The 18,024-nt window shown below is 34.0% G+C and overlaps 1 protein-coding gene across 2 annotated transcripts; it reads left to right on the forward strand.

The window, feature by feature from the left end:
• The first annotated feature begins 307 nt into the window (after nt 1-307).
• Nucleotides 308-12,275, forward strand: LOC111021588 (protein TOM THREE HOMOLOG 1). 2 transcript variants are annotated; one of them, XM_022298602.2, is made up of 10 exons: nt 310-777; nt 1,330-1,420; nt 1,551-1,603; nt 1,692-1,784; nt 1,869-1,940; nt 3,016-3,134; nt 10,272-10,335; nt 10,447-10,500; nt 11,216-11,293; nt 11,703-12,275. In XM_022298602.2, exons 1-10 carry the CDS (start codon nt 616-618, stop codon nt 11,793-11,795), a joined length of 879 nt encoding a protein of 292 aa, XP_022154294.1. In that variant the 5' UTR covers nt 310-615; the 3' UTR covers nt 11,796-12,275. The 2 variants fall into 2 exon arrangements, with proteins under 2 accessions (XP_087973494.1, XP_022154294.1); XM_088117368.1 differs by lacking the exons at nt 11,216-11,293; nt 11,703-12,275 and adding an exon at nt 10,670-11,179 and having other exon boundaries at nt 308-777.
• Nucleotides 12,276-18,024: the final 5,749 nt, after the last annotated feature.

Genomic DNA, 18,024 nt, shown 5'->3' on the forward strand with positions numbered 1-18,024 from the left:
GTTTTTTGTTTTGCTAAAGTTTTGTTTTTTTTTTTACAATATTAGAACATTTTAACTAGAAAAATTATTATTATTATTATAATCTTGGTTAAAATATTAGTTTGTTCCCTATAATTTCGCCTTTGATTTATTTTGGTCTATTTATTTTTAAAATGTTCATTTTTATCTGTATACTCTTTAACTTTAATTCATTTTAATCTTGGAGGTTGTTTATGGTATCTGTAATTTTAAAAAGTAACTATTTTCAGAACTTTCGTTTGGGTGTCCGAACCATTTTGACAAATATGAAATACCACATGGGACCTTTCCTTTCCAATTGTGGGGAACGGGGATCTCTATTTTTGTAGCACATTCTGGATTTCCCCATTTCGTTAAAAAACCGCAACGCAAGAAGAATATTGTCCAAAATCGAGGTTCCCAATTCCCCAAATCGAAGCACCAAACCAAGAATATTCACTCCGGATAAGGAGAAGGAAACCCATTAGCCTGCGTGACCCGATAAGCTCGATTCATCACCCAATTTTTGTGTTTTTTTTTTCTATCGTCGAATTTGACGGAGGAAGGAAGATTCTCTAGAGTTCGATTCCGGATAAGGAGAGGAAGGGGAGGGGAAAGATGGAGAGTAGCAGCGTCGGCATGGCTGATTCGGCGGTGACGGCGGTTCTGTTGACCGACGCAACCTCTTGGTGGCAAGGAATCAACGATTCTCCCGTTTGGCAGGACCGCATCTTCATCATCCTTGCTGCTCTCTATGGCATCGTCGCCGTCGTCGCTCTTGTATGTTCTCTCTCTCTCTCTTTTTTCTATATCCTTCTGTCTGTGTAGGTATTTTGTTGCCAATCTCTCTTTGGAATTGAATTTGGGGAATTTGGGGAATTTGGAATTTGGGTTTTCTCCTCAATTGAATAGTTAATCGTCGCGGCGTCTCTTCCTGATCGCTTTATTAGTTTCATTGTTGTTCTCTCTTGTATGCTCTTTCGACTTCTAACTTTCCTGGATTTGTATATGCTAATGGCTGATTTTTGTTCCTTTAGGAATTGTTTATTATTTCCTTTTCTGGTTTAGTTCGTAATTGTGCTAAATATGTACTCTCTGCCTCTTTGCTGGGAAAATGAGAGCACCCATCTGGGCTTTCCTTGCCTTTTTTAATATGCTTCTGATGTGCTATAGTTGGCCTTTTTTTTTTCTTCTTTAGAAGAACGCAAAACATGTAGCATACAGACTAACCGCTTTTTGAAAAAACAATGGATGGGATACTGAGTTTGATTGTACAAATAGTTGCTGGTTTTCTTAGAAGTTTGATATCAGGATGTTTATGCCTTGTTTTAGGTTCAACTAGTCCGTATACAATTGAGGGTGCCGGAGTATGGTTGGACCACGCAGAAGGTCTTCCATTTTCTCAATTTCTTGGTGAACGGAGGTTTATATCATCCGTTTTACTCTTTATCCACATACCTTTTCTTTAAATGTTGCGAATTATGCATCTCAAAAATAATTGCTGTGCATTATGTGAATCTCTGGGCTAAGTGAATAAATGTTTCTTACTGCAGTGCGGGCAGTCATTTTTGTATTCCGTCGTGATGTGCAGACGTTGGAACCGCCGGTGTGGATTGGTTCTTAATTCATTGTTCAACGTTTTTCTTTTTTTCATATCACACGTTTAATGCTCCACTTGTTTGTGTCTTGATTAGATTCTCCAACATATCTTGCTTGACATGCCAAGCCTTGCCTTCTTCACAACTTATGCTCTATTGGTTTTGTTTTGGGCAGAGATTTACTACCAGGTGGACAATTATTTTGAGTTTATAATGTTTGTTTGCAAATATGATAAATCTGTTTGCATACATCTCACGAGAAAATTTCTTCAGGCACGTGCTGTATCAACTGATGGGTTGAGGCCGACTTTCCTTACAATAAATGCAGTGGTCTATGTTATTCAGGTGAAACTCATTGCTGTATTACATATAGGTCGTCAAAATTGGAAGCTTCTTTATTTGTTTCTTTGTTTTTCTTTTCTAATGAATTGCTCAGAAAAAGAATTACTCTATGAGCAAGTTAATATACCATTCCAGGATCATTTAGTGGCTGAGTTTGTTTATCTCTTTTCTTCACATTATTTCTTGATCAGTTTCTATCCACTTGTCGCAAGGCTAAAATAAAAACCAAATGTCTTTTGCACTTGCATGTGTCATTAAGATCTTGTTGTAGTTATTCTCTAAACAAACAATTCAAGGAAGCACAAATTTCATTGGGTAGGATACCCTTTAGTAAAGCATGGGCACTTGGTTTGTGGCGGTCTATCTGTATTGGACACATGTCAGACACAAATAGGTCCAGGCACGTGTTTGACACATGAAAAAGTATCCTATTTTATTATTATTTTTAAATTTCGGGACAGGGTACATCAATAGGACACGAGGGACATGTCGCATGCACACATGTTGACCTGGAAAAATAATTATGAATATTAATCCTGCCCATTATTTTGCCCACTAAATTTAAATTTATTTTTAGATCAAAACATTCATACATTGGCTGTTAGACTTTTAATACCTACTACGTTGATCATATCATAGTTTTTTTTTTTATAAAAAAACAAGAAATAAACTTTTCATTGATAATATGAAGATTATCATAGTTAATAGTGAACCTGCTATGAAATTGATATTTTTTTTATAAGAAACCATGCTTTCATTGAGAAAAATGAAAAGAAGAACAAGAATAAGAATTGCCTAAAAAGACAGTCCTAAAAGAGGACGCCCCTAAAGAAAAGGGCTCTAATCCAAAAGAATAACACCTAGCTGATAATTATAAAAGACTTTAGAGACCGAGTCCCACAAAGAAGTATTATACCTAATAAGATCCCAAACAGAATCCATAGAATTCTCCACCCCCTAAACACTTTGTTGTTCCTCTCCAGCCAAATATCCCACCAAGTAGCCCCACACTCTGTCACGAAATTAATATTTGGCCTCATTGTGTTGACTTCTAAAATTTTGTTTGGATTGCTAGCAGATTGTTTTGTGGCTGATATTGTGGTGGAATCCTGTTCATGTTCTGGCCGTCCTTTCTAAGATGTTCTTTGCTGCTGTCTCTTTGTTCGCTGCCCTTGGGTTTCTTATTTATGGGGGAAGGTAATATTAGCATCTGCTTTGTTTTTTTTTTTTTTGTTTTTTTGAGTACATCTGCTTTGTTTTCTCATCTTGATGATTTATATATATTCAAATGCCAATGGTATGGAAAGGTAAGAACAAATTGTATGTATGTTAACAAACCCCATATATCACGAAGGAAGTTTGTGCAATCACATTGATTTGCCTTTTTAGGATTTTTTTAATGCTTGTAATATATACCTATACTTGTGAACATCATGCACTTTTAAACATGGCTTGTTTTTACTTAGTTCAAATCATGGTGGCCACCTACCTAGGATTTAATATCCTACGAGTTACCTAGACAACCAAATGTATTAGGGTCAGTGCTCGTAAGCTGGCTCGGATACTCACGGATATCAAAAGAAAAAAAAACAAATGTGGCTTGTGTTTCTTTAATTGAGGTGTAATTTTGTTAGCAGCTGCAATGTTTTGAAGGTATATGTGCTAGATATGATATTTAGCTTACTGAAGCTACATTACGTCCCGAGTAAAAATCCATTTGCCAGAAAATTTAATAAAGGTGAAACTATGAATTTCTCACTGGTCGAATGAAGTAGTAAGCTCTTCTAGTTGTCAAAAAATTCCAGTTCTTTGGAGTTGCTAGGTATTGGTCACTGAGGTTGGGGTCTTGAGATGGGACTGGTTGAGATGACCCAATAAATTTTGGGTGATATGCAAAAGAAAAGGCATATGAATGCCCAAAATTCTGAAAAGTTAATGAAGCCTTTCAGAAGTTTCTTTTGGGTGCGTGTGTGTTAGAGAGAGAGAGATATGAAGCTACTTTGATCAAATGAAAGAATACACCAAAGGCACATAGGGCGAAGGAACAAAGGAACAAGGGAATGGGAACCACAAAACAAAATGCTCCATCCCTACCATTAAAACTCTCATGTTCCTTTATAGTTTATAGTTAGATGTTCTAACTATTAAATATTTGCAAAAAGGGAAATTGCCAAAGGGCCCTTCCTCTACCATGGTAATTGAAGGTGAAGGACATTTTCCTCCATCGCACCATGACAAGATTGATTAAGGATGGTTGAGAGGGCACTCCAAAAGCCTAAAATTTCTCTACTAAATCCTCTCGGAAAGCAAACAACTCAAAATAATGTAATCTAGCCAGCAGGAGGATCTTGATCACATCCTGTGGAGATGTCCCAAAAGCATATGATCTTTTTTTGAGTGGACCTTACCGAAGACGTTTGCTCAGGATATTTGGGGTCGTTTCTTTGAGTTGTTTGGATTGTCCTGGGCTCGTAACAACTAACAAGGATTGTAGAGCATTGATGGAGGAGGTTTTGTTGTTTCCTCCCTTTCAGGAAGGGAAGGTTTCTATGTCAGACTTGTTTCTTTGCAATTTTGTGGGAGACTCGGGTTGAGAGACAATAGAATCTTTTGCAGTTGAGAGACTGAAGGAGTATGTCTGGTAGCTTATTAGATTTAGTTTTGTTTTTTTTTTTGATAAAAAACAACACTTTCATTGGGAGAAATGAAATAGATACAAGAAGAACAAAAAGGATACAAAATGGGCCTACAAAAAGACCGCCCTGAAAGCTGTGGGGGTTTGTTTCATTTAGTACAACACTATCATTTAGTACTTCTCTGTGGGGGGTTTGTTTCTAAGTTTTTATTTATTTTATTTTATTTGTGGGGGTTTGTTTCATTTAGTACAACACTTTCATTTAGTACTTCTCTGTGGGGGGTTTGTTTCTAAGTTTTTATTTATTTTATTTTATTTGTGGGGGGTTGTTTCATTTAGTACAACACTTTCATTTAGTACTTCTCTGTGGGGGGTTTGTTTCTAAGTTTTTATTTATTTTATTTTATTTATAATTATCAGTTATGTGTTATTCTGTGTTATTCTTTTGGATTGGAGACCCTTTCTTTAGGTGGGCTTCCTTCTGTCGCCTTGTATGATCTAGCTTCCCAAGCTTGAAAGAACACGCCATTGTGAATATAGCATTGAGGAGGAAAACTTTTGGATAAGCGTTATCAGTCACCAACAAAAGAATCTAACCTTCTATTATTGTAAAAGCACTTATGTTCTTTTGTAATGAGTTGTTCCAACCTCCAAATAGTAGCAAGAAAATGGGGTTTCTATAGGGTCCTTCCTTTACCATGGTAGGGAGGGTGAAGAGCAATTTCCTCCATCGCACCATGACAATTGTGATTATGGATAGTAGTTACAAGGCACTAGATAATGATAGTAGATAGAAGACACTCCAAAACCCTAAAATTTTTACCAAATTCACTCAAAAAAACGAAGCACTTCAAAGAGTGTGATCTAGCAAGCTTGCAAAGAACATACTGTTGCGAATAGAGCATTAAAGAACAAAACTTTTTAATAAAATTCATAGTATTGATTCAAGCGAGTGCCACTTGCCAAAAAAAGAATTTAATAGAGTTGAGACCTTAGAACATTTGGCATCTGGAGGCACTGGGCAGTAAGATAAATGAAAAATGATTTACAAATAAACAACTCAGTTGACTTAAAAGAGCCCCCACCTTATTTCCTTATGATTTGGGGAGGTACAAGTATCTAGATGATGGAAGCTAAGGAGATCAAATGCTTGCTAACTCTTACCCACTTGTTAGAAAGAGGTGCAACTTGATTGTCAAATAGAATCAATAGTTGTTGCCCAAGAGAAACAGGGTGTAGGCAGTGCAATGCTTGCAATCATCTTGTATCAAAGAGGTTAAATAAACTAGGGCATTGAGGGCCTCAGCCAATTGAATGGTCCTTCCAAAAGTGAATTAAGGGGTTGGTCCTATCTGACAAATTCAAACAAGAATTAAATTGAGGACTACACATCAAAATAGATTTCCGAGGATTCCTAAATGTGCTCATCCCCACTAAGTTTTATTTTGACCCATTTGGATGACTTGCATACCTACATTTGGATGACTCTTCTCAGGATTTAGACATCAGACATTGTCTCCCATCAATAAGGTGAAAATTTTCATCTTCCCCTTCTTCCCACGAAATTTCTCGTAAGTTCCTCTTTCCATACATGCACCAACTTTCTTGGAATTGGGGATAACGCATATATAGGGGTCATTCATGGATTCACAGAAGAATTTGTGTGAATAGTTTCACTTTCATTACTTGACCAAATAGTAGGTATTACCCATCAAGAAAGATGGAATCAAGTTAACGATGCTACTTGGGGTGAAAACTGATGCATTTTTTCCCTCTTCCCTTCTCTTGGGGTTGGAAACGATTCATTATCAAAGAAAGTTATTCAGGGAGGGGGGAGTACAAGAGAAGCATAAGAAATCCTAAATCCTTAAAGCCTAGAAGCTTTCAAAACCCTCCTCCAATTATCTTGAATCCAAAAGGGAGTCTCTATATAGTAAATACCATTTGGCAAGCAAAAAAAGAATATTTTCGCGAGCATCTAACTTACCTATCACAAAATGTCCTACTGTGTTCCTTTTTGTGACACACATGAAAGAGTAGCTAGATTGAAACTTGCCCAAATTAGATTTTCTTTCTGTTAGCAGAAATGTTGCTCCGAAGCCTCACAATGAAGTCCTTATGTTTAAGGACTGTGCCATGGGTAACAGCGCAGACCCTTCTTCCACAAAATTTTGGGAAATCATAATTATGACAAGTGATTTGGGTCCTATAACCTGGCTTACACTGCATGTCAATTTGAATGATTCATCCTCCAATTTCTTTTTCTTCACAGTAAGAGTATTAGTTTCAACAAGTAAAAGGGACCAAACAAAAAACTTGGTCGTTGTCTGCATCTTAAATTTTTAGATTCTCCTGAAACCATGTTGATATGGATTCCTTACTAATGCGAGCATTGACAATGAATTGCAAGAGAAAAATCCTGTCATCTCTAGCTTCTTAATTCTTCAGCTTTTTTGGTTACCAGGGAAAAGTCAATAGTGCTTGAAGGGAAATTCACATAAGGAAATTTTTGTTATTGACACCCCTTCTAAAATTTAAACACCAGCCTGGGAAATCAACATTGTACACCTGAAAGATAGTGTTGTGCTCGTTTTCTGGTGTCTGGTAAGGAATGGAGGATAGGGAAATTGTTGGGGGGTAAAACTAGAATTACAAAACCTTGACCTAATAGAATGATTTATGATATTTCAAAAATGGATTGTGTGCTTCATCTATGTAAATTTTGTTGGTTTTATGATTTTAAAATCAACGACCAAGTTTTTGATGGTATCACACTATCACTCTATCTCTTTGTGCACACCCCTTCTTTAGTATGCAATCCATCTCTTTCATCATGCTTTGCCTCTCGCTGTCAAACTTGGAAATTGTATTGAAAGACCAATAAGAAAATGTAGGAAGATACTACCAAGTAATTTGAGGTATTTGGACCTCTCCTCTTGAGTACCACTACAATATTGCCTACCTTCACACGGGTGTTCATGGTTTGGTTCGAGTGTCTGTAAGTTTTTAAAGTGGGTTGGGCATAAGTCTGAGCTCCACACCTCAACAGGTTGCACCAACCCAACTTGAAGAGGTCAAATCTTGCTCCAAACTTCTTATTAGCTTGCAGCTCAGAATGGATGGTTTTGACTCATACTGTTCCTTATTGAACGAGGATTGCATGAGAAAATATTTATACGATCACCGCGAAATACTTACAAAATATCCTTAGGAAATCGTCTCCCCACACATCTAATTCATTAGTTTCTGTGGACATGGAGCAGATTTTTGAAACAGATGGCCCTTTATATCCTATGTCTCGAATAATTGTGAACTAGTGGCTGGAACAGCTTGGGGCCTCATTCTTTTGCATGTCTGGTTGAGAATAAGAGCCACTTTTTTATTGGTTATTGTGACCCATTCTTCTCAATTTCTCTTCCTCTCAACTTTTAAGTGTTCTATTTATTTTTTTATTTTTATTTTTTATATTTTTTTTTAAGAAATGCAATTACAAAAAGAAGTGGAGAAAAATAAAACCCCTGAAACCAAAGGAGTTACATGAAACTTCTCCAATTGGTCAAAAAGTGTAACCATACTATATGAGTAAAAAGGTGATGATGCTTTACAGTTTACACCAAGTCATAGCAAGGAAAATGATATTGTCAAAGAGTCTATCGAAAGGTAGATTCTTTTTGGTGAAGAGTCGATGGTCCCTTTCATTCCAAAATATCCACAAAAAAAGCTCTAATGATGTGCTTCCACTAAACTTTCATACTTATTCAGTTTTAGTCTATACTTTCAAACTCTCAACTGGTAAGTGTTCTATTTATGTCACTAAACTTTGCATAAAAAATTATTTTAGCCATTGTTATTCTTTTTATTAGTCGTTCAACAAAAGTCAGATTCTGTGTGAAAACTCGACCTCTACTACTTTAAGAAATTGGAGTGCACAACACAAGTTTTTTCTGTAATTACTCTACTTTTGCTAGACTGGAGGTTTTTGTCTCTTTCTTGGTTGTTGCTTGAGTGAGTATTTCGGCCTTGTTTCTAATTAAAAAGAAGAAAGAGATTAACAAGGACTAAATTAGCTTTTTATGCAAAGTCCAAGGACTAAAATAGATCGTTAAAGTTTGGAGTTTAAGGCTCTAGAGACCAAAATAGGATTTTTTAAGTATCTCCTTACAAAATGCATGATATTCTAAGAGAACAAGCCCTAGGGCTTTACAAAAGTCTCACCAGCCAAACCAAGGGCTGTAACTCTCCTTACACCAAGTTTTCCCAAACTAAACAAAATCATACCCTGCCACAAAAGGAACCCAATATAAGTGAATTTTCCTGTTTACCCCTCATAGCATAAGTATTAACTATTTGGGGCCTCTCAGATTTCTTTTTTTTTCCTAGGAAAAATAATAATTAAGTGCATATGCTTCATCGTTGGAGATAGAGTTCAATGGAAGTACACAGTTTAACTTGCATCGTGAGGGCTTTTTTATTGTTGCCAAGGAATCTTAGGATAAGGCGCTTCCTTTTGAGTGGCTTTTTGATGCTATAGATTTTTTTGGCTATTACTTGGTATAAATGCTCCATTCTCTTTCGTTATTACAGCTTCTCTTTCCCTTCTCTTCTCTTCTATCTAATTTAACTCCGTTGGTTGGGTTATCTCCTTATTTTGTAATTTCTTACCATTAATGAAATTGTTTCTCATAAAAATAAGTTTAACTTGAATTTTCCCATAATTATATTGTAAGAAATATAAAATAAAGGAAAAGAATGAAAAATTCACCCCTAACCTATTGAGTTGTTACATTCAAAGTCTCAAACTTTCAATTTAAACAATTACCTCCCAAACTTACAAAGTTATTGCAATGTCATTTTAACTTATATGGTTTCAACTTCGAAAATGGGCCAACTACCCTCAAGCTATAAAGGTTTTTATAGTTAAATTCTAAACTCTAAACCATCTCTGAACTTTTGAAATTGTTGTACTTAAACCTAAGGACTAATGGAAGTAAAACATGGGGTTCAATTATAACATTTTAGAAATTTAGGGGTAGTTTCTCAAATTTAAAGTTTACGGTGCGATTGTATCAATCCTAGGTGTGATTTTTGTGGCTTTGCCTAAAACAAACAACAGAATACTACTCTTTTGTATAGAGGCAATGTGAAGGCGAAAGATTGAGGATTGTGATTTTATTTTTTAATTTTGAGGTGGGTGGGCCACAGTGGGGCTTGGCCATGAGGGGATGTTTAACATGTTTATTCGTTTTCGAATTTAGCTGACTGAGGGAGAGGAAGAACATGGATTCTTTTCTATGTACATTGAAAAATTCAATTTGAAGACTGACGCTTTCTAAATAGTACTCTATTGTGTAAACCATGATTGTAAATAGTAAAAGACTTGGAAGGAATGAGTTCAAACTATGGTGGCCACCTACATAGGATTTAATATCCTAAAAGTAACCAAATGTAGTAGGGCCCGATAGTTGTCCTATGAGAATAGTCGAGGTGTGCATAAAATGACCCGAACATTCACAGATATCAAAAGAAAAAGAAGATAGTACTCTTTTGTGTAGAATTGTTTAAAACATGTTGATAATTTAATCTTTAGTTATTGCCTTGGTTGGTTTTTGTCTTTCAGTAATGCTTTATAAGTGGCAGATTTGGAAATTTCCTCTGTTACATGTAATTTGCTAATGGTTTCTTTAATCATCTCTGGATAGATTGTTCTTGATGTTACAACGCTTCCCTGTGGAATCCAAAGGAAGACGTAAGAAGTTGCAAGAGGTACTTACATTCAGAGATTTGGATGTTACACACATCATTTTAGAAGTTTCAGTCGGTTGTTTAATTTCTCTGTAGATTTTTTCTCATTGTTACTTTTTTTGGGCGGGACAGGTCGGCTATGTGACAACTATATGTTTTTCATGTTTCCTCGTCAGATGCATCATGGTGAGTCTACTTTTATCAAATGTTGTTAGTGCAGTACCATCTGAGCGACTGTATATTTAACCCAGTGCTTAATGGAACCTTTCATTTTTCTTACTGTTTACTGTGATCATGTTATAACCATATTGTTCCAAATACATGTATTTGATTGCATTAGACATTTTCCTTGTAGATTTGATCATTTTTTCATCTTTACAATCGGCTTTTATAAGTCTCATCTCAAAGACGTGAGAAAGATTCAAATTTTAAAGGTATTTGTGACAAGTTTAAGATGTTGGGAAATTGTAATGGAGATGCTAACTATTAATAATTAGGTTTTGTTACTTGATGTGCATGAGAGTATGCATAGAAAGATACTTTAATGTATAAGATATGAAGATAATTAATTTGAAAGGCATTGTTGTATTAAAAGTTAGCAATATGTTGTACTGTACCAGTAACAGGGCAGGGTGTTTATAATATACATTGAATTCACTTTCACATCGGTCTTTAACCAATTAGTAAGGAAAGCCTTGACGCCTTCCTTCCTTTGAGGGTTGAGGATAAGCTAATGAAATAAAGGCTTGTTGTTGTAGCCATTAATACTGCATTATCTTAAAATGCTGTTATCTGCACATCACTGTAAAGTAGACAGCGTATTGTTTTGCTTTTCAGTTTCTTTATATTCCCATTCTGTAAACGTTTTAATCCCTGCCTATTCATTTTTCTTGTGCTCCAGATGTGCTTCAATGCTTTTGATCAAGCTGCAGACCTCGATCTTTTGAATCACCCGATTCTAAATTTTATATATTACCTGGTAAATTCGGGTTTCTGGTTTTTTTAATGCATTTTGTGTCTATAATATTTCACAGGTGGTTGTTTGTTTTACCCGAATCATTTTGGCAACTTTTGCGGCATTCTAATTAATATGATGAATTTCCTGCATTTAATTTGAGTATCATTATATTTTAGAAGAAGGATTTAGTTCGAGTATCGTCAGTATTATGGTTATGCTCCCTAGTACTACAATATTAATTCTGTTAAGTTAAATTGGTGTTAAGGTACCTTTTATTAAAGGTGAAGCCTACCCTTAAAAGTTTAGTTTGCTGCTGTGTGATGTGGGGTTTCATTTGCATTTTCTACCTTTTTTTTTTTTTGGCTCTGATAAATGTGCGATATTTTGTTTCGGAGGTTGGACATTTAACCCATTTTTTCCATCTCTGTAGTTGGTTGAGGTTTTACCTTCTTCTTTGGTCCTCTTCATTCTGAGGAAGCTACCCCCGAAACGAGGAATCACACAATACCACCCTATCCGCTGAAAGGGGCCGAGGAACAGCGAGAAGTCTGGCCGAGGTTCGATGTGTAATAACATGGCAGAACAGAGCTGAAAGTTGGGAATGAGGTGCATAAAGGGTACCTGATCTCTGTAGAAACATGCCAGAGGCATTTTGAGTTCTGTTGATTTGTTATTCAAAGGTTAGGGAATTTGTTTAAATAGAGAATTGAACTGCTACAGACTGAAATTATAGTGCGGATGCTATTGGTGTGCCTTGTGATTTATCTAACCTTACTCGCTGGATTTCTTGCTATTGCCTTTTTGGTTCACTAGCAAGAGAAACAGAGACATTTCTAAATGTTTCCCTGTGTATTTGTACCCACTAACTGCCTCTGCTTATGTATTTTGTTTAATTTATTTATTTTTTACAAAAGCCATTCGGGGCGGACCTAAGATTCCGGTCTTTGTTAATTGAACTGTTGCTTTGGTAATATTGAAAGTTTAGATTGACATCAGTTATTCATTTCCTCTTGTTTTGTTACAACTTGAACTTTGAAATCAATGAGATGGGAGGTCATTTTGATCATGACATTTTTATTCATCTTGAAGATTGAGATTACATTTTATCTTCATTTGATCCATTTCGACTATTGTGAAAGAAAAATCAAGATGAACTTGTGACTTTTTAATTGTTTCGATATGATTTTGCGCAAGAATTTTCTTGCTTGGGATGGCTATGCTTGTTATTCTCATCAATTGTGGAGGAGTAGACAATATTTATGAAACTTGTATTCTTTGTACCTGGATTCTAAGAATTTCTTCTTTTTTTATCGGCATACTCAATCTGCTAAGGCATCGCGAGTTCGAATCTTCATAAAAAAAAAAAAAAAATTAAGATTTTTTGTTCTCTCCCTCTCTTGGGCCAAACCACCTAAGCTATATTGCTTTGAAATCAAATAAGATGGAGCTAATTTGATCACAAGATTGTATATATTTTGAATATTGTGATTACATAGTTGATCTATTCACATTTCTACCTCTATAGGTTTTAGAAATATAAGCGGTGAATTGACATTTTTATTATATTGTAAAATAATTGATAAAATATAACAGATTGTGTTAATAATGAGAACTTTTAACTTATTTTAAAAAAGGTAAGTGTTTATTTATTTTTATAATTTTCCAGAATATTTATCTATACTGGTATTTTGCAAAATTGAGATTTTAATATTCATATAAACATTTAAAATTTGGTCGACATCTTCATTTAGTCCATTAAGATTATTGTGAAAGAAAGAGGAATATTTTATAGTTTGGATTTGATTTTATGCAATTTTCAAAATGCAATACTTTATTACTTAAACTAGTTCTTCTTTTACCATTGCAAAATAATAATAATAATAAAGATAGGAACCTTAACCACTTGAGTTAGGTTCGGTTTGACGAAAACAGTAGATGTCATTTACAATACTTTTGTCTGAGAGCGGCACTAACCACACCCACCTAAACTTTAAAATATATTATATTCTAAGTTAATAGTTCACTCCAAGTTATTTTTTATTTTTATTCTTTTGAGAGATGGTACAAGTTATTAAGTAAACTATTATCCAATAATATAACATATTTCAAAATTCAAAGAGTCCTATTTCTTTTTCTCTGTAGAACATGTAGGATGAGACGTTCAAACTCACGATTTTCTGGTCGAACATAGATGCATTAACCCATAACAGTGTAAGTTGTTCACAAAACAGTACCATTAAAATATTATTTAATATTCAAAATATATGCAACATGTACCCAAAATATATACTTCATATTAGTAACTTCAAATCATTCATGATAATGTAAGCTGTCCACAAAATAGATAACGTATGATTTAACATTACAATATATAACTAAAATATACTTCATATCTGTAACTCTAAATCATTTTAACACTGTATGTAGGGAGTCGTCAGAAATGATTGAGCGGCCGAAAATGCAGTGAGCCATCAAAAATATAGTGAGTCACTGGAAAAAAAAATAGCCGCCGAAAAACAGTAGATAAAATAAACAAAGAGCCGTCGGGTATATGTCTGAAGGAGAAAAAGGGAAAAAAATGTTGAAGGAAACAATAAATAAACTGAAATAAAAAGCATTGTTTTACAAAAATGGGAAGAATAAAAATCAGTATATTGGTATATACAATCGGATTTTTTTTCCTTTAATCTAGATGTTTCGGGTACCGTCTCGATGATAAGGAACAACCACTGCAGCAGAGTATTAAAACTATTATCATTTTGTATATGTCGTCTCTTAAAAAGACGGCATGTCAAAATTAAAAAAAAAAACACATGTGCTAACAAGGCGCGATGCAATTAAGAAAGATGGATATATTTTTGGAATAAGTTTATTAAAAAAAAATCCACATACGATCCCAACAAATTATTAATAGTAAATTCAAATCTTCTTTATTTGTTAATCAATTATTAAAATATAATAATTAATTAATAGAAGTATATTTATCTCTTAGAATATTTTTTTTATTAAAAATATCTCATTATGGACAATTTTCAATTGGACTTTATCGACACTAAACTCTAGAAACTTTGAAACAAGTGAAAAAGTATCAAAATTTGTTTTGTTTCATCATTACATTTTAAACTGATTATTCTTTTTTTAATATTTCGTAAATTTTGTATTAGCAAAATTTTATTTTTGTTTATAAATTATGTAATGTCGACAACTGAAGATTTGGATTAAAATTAAGAATTAAAATTTAACACTGACAACAGTTTACTTAGATGTTTTTAGAATGAAGTTTGTTCCATTGGACAATAATAATGTCTTTTCAACTACTTTTCCCGTTGAGATGCACGCATTTAACCAAAAAGTTTCCAACGAATGAACCACAAAAAAAAAAAAAATGTACTCGATACAAGTAATAACTATCTCCTTTTCAAAATTTTCTTTTTTAACTTGCTAACATAATTTCACAAATGATAAAATACATTTTTGATCCCTGTGTTGAGGTTAGATTTCTATTTAATCTCTAAATTTCAAAAAGCGACAGTTTAATCCCTGAACTTTAAAGAAAGCGACAGTTAGTATCACTAACGGAATTTTGATATTGATGTGGCATTGATGAGTTTGAAATTGTGAGATGATTGGACAATATGGATTTTTTCTCATTCTCTCTCTGCTTTCTCCCCCTTCCCTCCTTCTCCCCACATTCCCACTTACTACATTTCTTCTCAAATGGTCCTAATTCCTCTAAACAAGATCTTCCAAAAACTCATTTCCGATCTGTATTCATTAAGTTTCAATTTCACGGAATTTGCCGTCTCTTGACTTTGTTTGAAATTTGTTAGGGTTTCCTTACGGATCTGAAACTCGTTCTGATTCATGGGATTTAGAAGTACTCGTTCCTATTCAATGAACTTTTCTAAAAAATAGTATTAAATGAGAAAAGGTTGAGTTTTTGGAAGATTAGGGATTTTTCCAATGTGCTTAGGCCTTCCCCTTTTTCTGTGTCTGGTTTAGGGATTTTTGAAGTAATTTGACAAGATACACTAATATTGATATAGTTTCGTTCGGAATTAGTTTTGGTAGTGTTGTGCCAATAATCCAGCATGGCAATGGGGAGCAGTTTGAGATGGGATTCGAATTTGGGGATGGAGAATCGGGAGTTTCGTGAGAAAAACAGATGAAACTATGGATGAAATTTCATCTTCGGGTCCAAAATTGAGAATGAAAAGAAATGGAACAACAAAGAAAGGGGAGAGGAGGAGGAAAGGTGGAGAAGGAAGAAAGAGAATGAGAAAAAATCCATTGTCCAATCGTCTCAAAATTTTCAACTCATCAATGCCACGTCAATATTCCGTTCGTTAACTCCGAAGGTCTTGTTCAGAAACAAAACTGTCGCTTTTTGAAACTTGGAGACTAAATAGAAACCTAACCTCAAACTCAAGACAAGTATATATTATCCTTTCAACCTCCATGAATATTTCATATTAAACCAATTTCTCTATTCAAAATTTAACTCCATAATAATGGAGTCAAAATCAATAATTTTATAGTGTTAGCCTATCCAAAATAGATCTAGACTATAACTATAATTAATGAGAAATCACTTTCAAAAAACCAAAAAAGAAAAAGCCACAATTCATGTGACATTTTGGCCCACATGCCCCCAATTAAATGTTTTCAACGTCTCTATTCATCCATTGGATTTGGTATTTTGCCAAGTGACCACCGTCAAATGGAATAATAAATTAAAGATTGATATAATATATTCCTACAATGGGCCGTACCTCCTAATTTCTAACCTCACCCCACCGTCATTTTCAATTCGCACACCAACCAATAAAAACTGCCCTAACAAATGGGTAAGCCTGGATAAGTTTTATTGTACCAAAAAGTTTGAGTCCATTCAATTATAACAAAAAATATATATATTTCTGACTAAATTACAAATTTAACACTGAAATTTAATAATGGTATATAATAGATATCTAAATTTGAGAGTGTTTAATACCTCTTTAAAATTTTAATTTTGTGTTTAATAAATTTATGAAATTTAACATGATGTATTGAAATTTGTGTTTTGTTAGAGGGCAAAAATGGACTTGTCCATAGAAAATAATGAAAACCTAAGATCTTTATACATAAGTTCGGAGGCACATTATGGCTGACCTTGAAATCCAACCGTAAGATAAGCCTATAAACTCGATAAACCCCATTTGGTCGAAGGTATCGCCATGCTTCGACCTTGAGCACTCGACATGCCAACCTGGTGCAACAAACTTCCTCGACGGCACAATCGAATGGTTGGACACTCCTGTTGGATCTCATCCTATGAATAGAGGCATCATTTTGAGTCCAGGTATGTAATCTAAACTTGGCTTTAGGCCTAATATCTAACATTTATTGACTTAAGCGTCAGAGTGTTTGCTTCTTTTGTATAGGTTATCTTCCCATAATAAGCTCAGTCATACTCGATTTTACCATTTTTCGAGTTAGATTAAAAACCATCATAAACATGTCTAATAATTTTCGTGTGAAGTCTAAATTTGTGCATAGCTTTGTTCCTGCTAGACCAATTTACTTTTGAAAAATGATCCAAATAGATTTTCTAAGAAAAAAATTCCTTATATATAAAGCTAAATTTCAAAATCTATAGTATATATAAAAGGGGCTATAGGGAGAAACTTTTTTTTTCCTTATTTTGCCCTTTTAATTTCAACATTCTCATAGATATTTTGAGGGTAATTTTGTCTTTCAACTATAAAATTTTCTCTCTCACTGCCTATTTCTCTCCCTCCCACGCAACTTTCTCTTTTTTTTTCATTTCTTTTAAAATATTTAATCTCCATTGTTACAAATTTTACATTTCTCAAATTAATTTTCTGTTTCTAATAAACTATCCCTCTTAAAGGTTAGAATATAAAGAGTTAGAATATGGAGGGTTTTGTCTCTTTATTTCTATGTTAAAAAGTTATAACTTATTTTGAATTATAATTAATAAGAAATTTCAAAAGTTTCGTAACTTCTTATTTTCTACAAATATATAATGAGTTTTTTCTTACTCTTTCTCCCAACATTTTCTTCATCAAAACTTGAATTTCTTTTCTCTTTGGGTATGTAAATTTTCTCTTTTAGTCAATGTCTTGTATTTTCTTATATTTAGTTAGATTGTTTGATCGAATATTCAATTTGTTTAGTTTTTTTTCCAAACGACTCAATCAACTAGAAAAAAAAAGTGAAAATTAGTGATAAGATCGAATCACCTTGGACGGATCCACTTTGGGATGACATTTGGTAACCGCGAGGACTCTCTCAATGACCTCCTCCTTGGTAAGGTGATCATCGTGTGATGAAAATAGCTTGAGTAATTCATCTGAACATGGCTGCGGTTGGCATTCCCGACGAGCTCGGACAAGGAATTGGACCGAAACTTAAACATGGCAAAGAATGGCGGCCCTGAATGCATCTCTATCTCTCACTTTTTTTTTGTCATTTTATTTTTCAATGACTCAAATACGAAATTGAAACAAAGTTGTATTATTTATTGTTATGTTTAGGGAAAAAAAAGATGAAAAATCCCTGAATATGTGTTTTTTTTAGAAAAAAATTTAAGTAATTGAAGAATAATACTTTTAGTCACACTAACCACATCAATGGTTGATGAGAATTATTGAGACGTTATTTTATGAGATAAACATTGAAAATACGAAAAAACTTGGTGAGGCAAACATTTAGCGATAAAAAACCAAATTATATTATAAATTTTA

This window comes from Momordica charantia (genome assembly GCF_013281855.1).
Source record: "Momordica charantia cultivar OHB3-1 chromosome 9 unlocalized genomic scaffold, Mcharantia_2.0 BLBB01000009.1, whole genome shotgun sequence".
In the NCBI taxonomy this organism is placed as follows: Eukaryota; Viridiplantae; Streptophyta; class Magnoliopsida; order Cucurbitales; family Cucurbitaceae; genus Momordica; species Momordica charantia.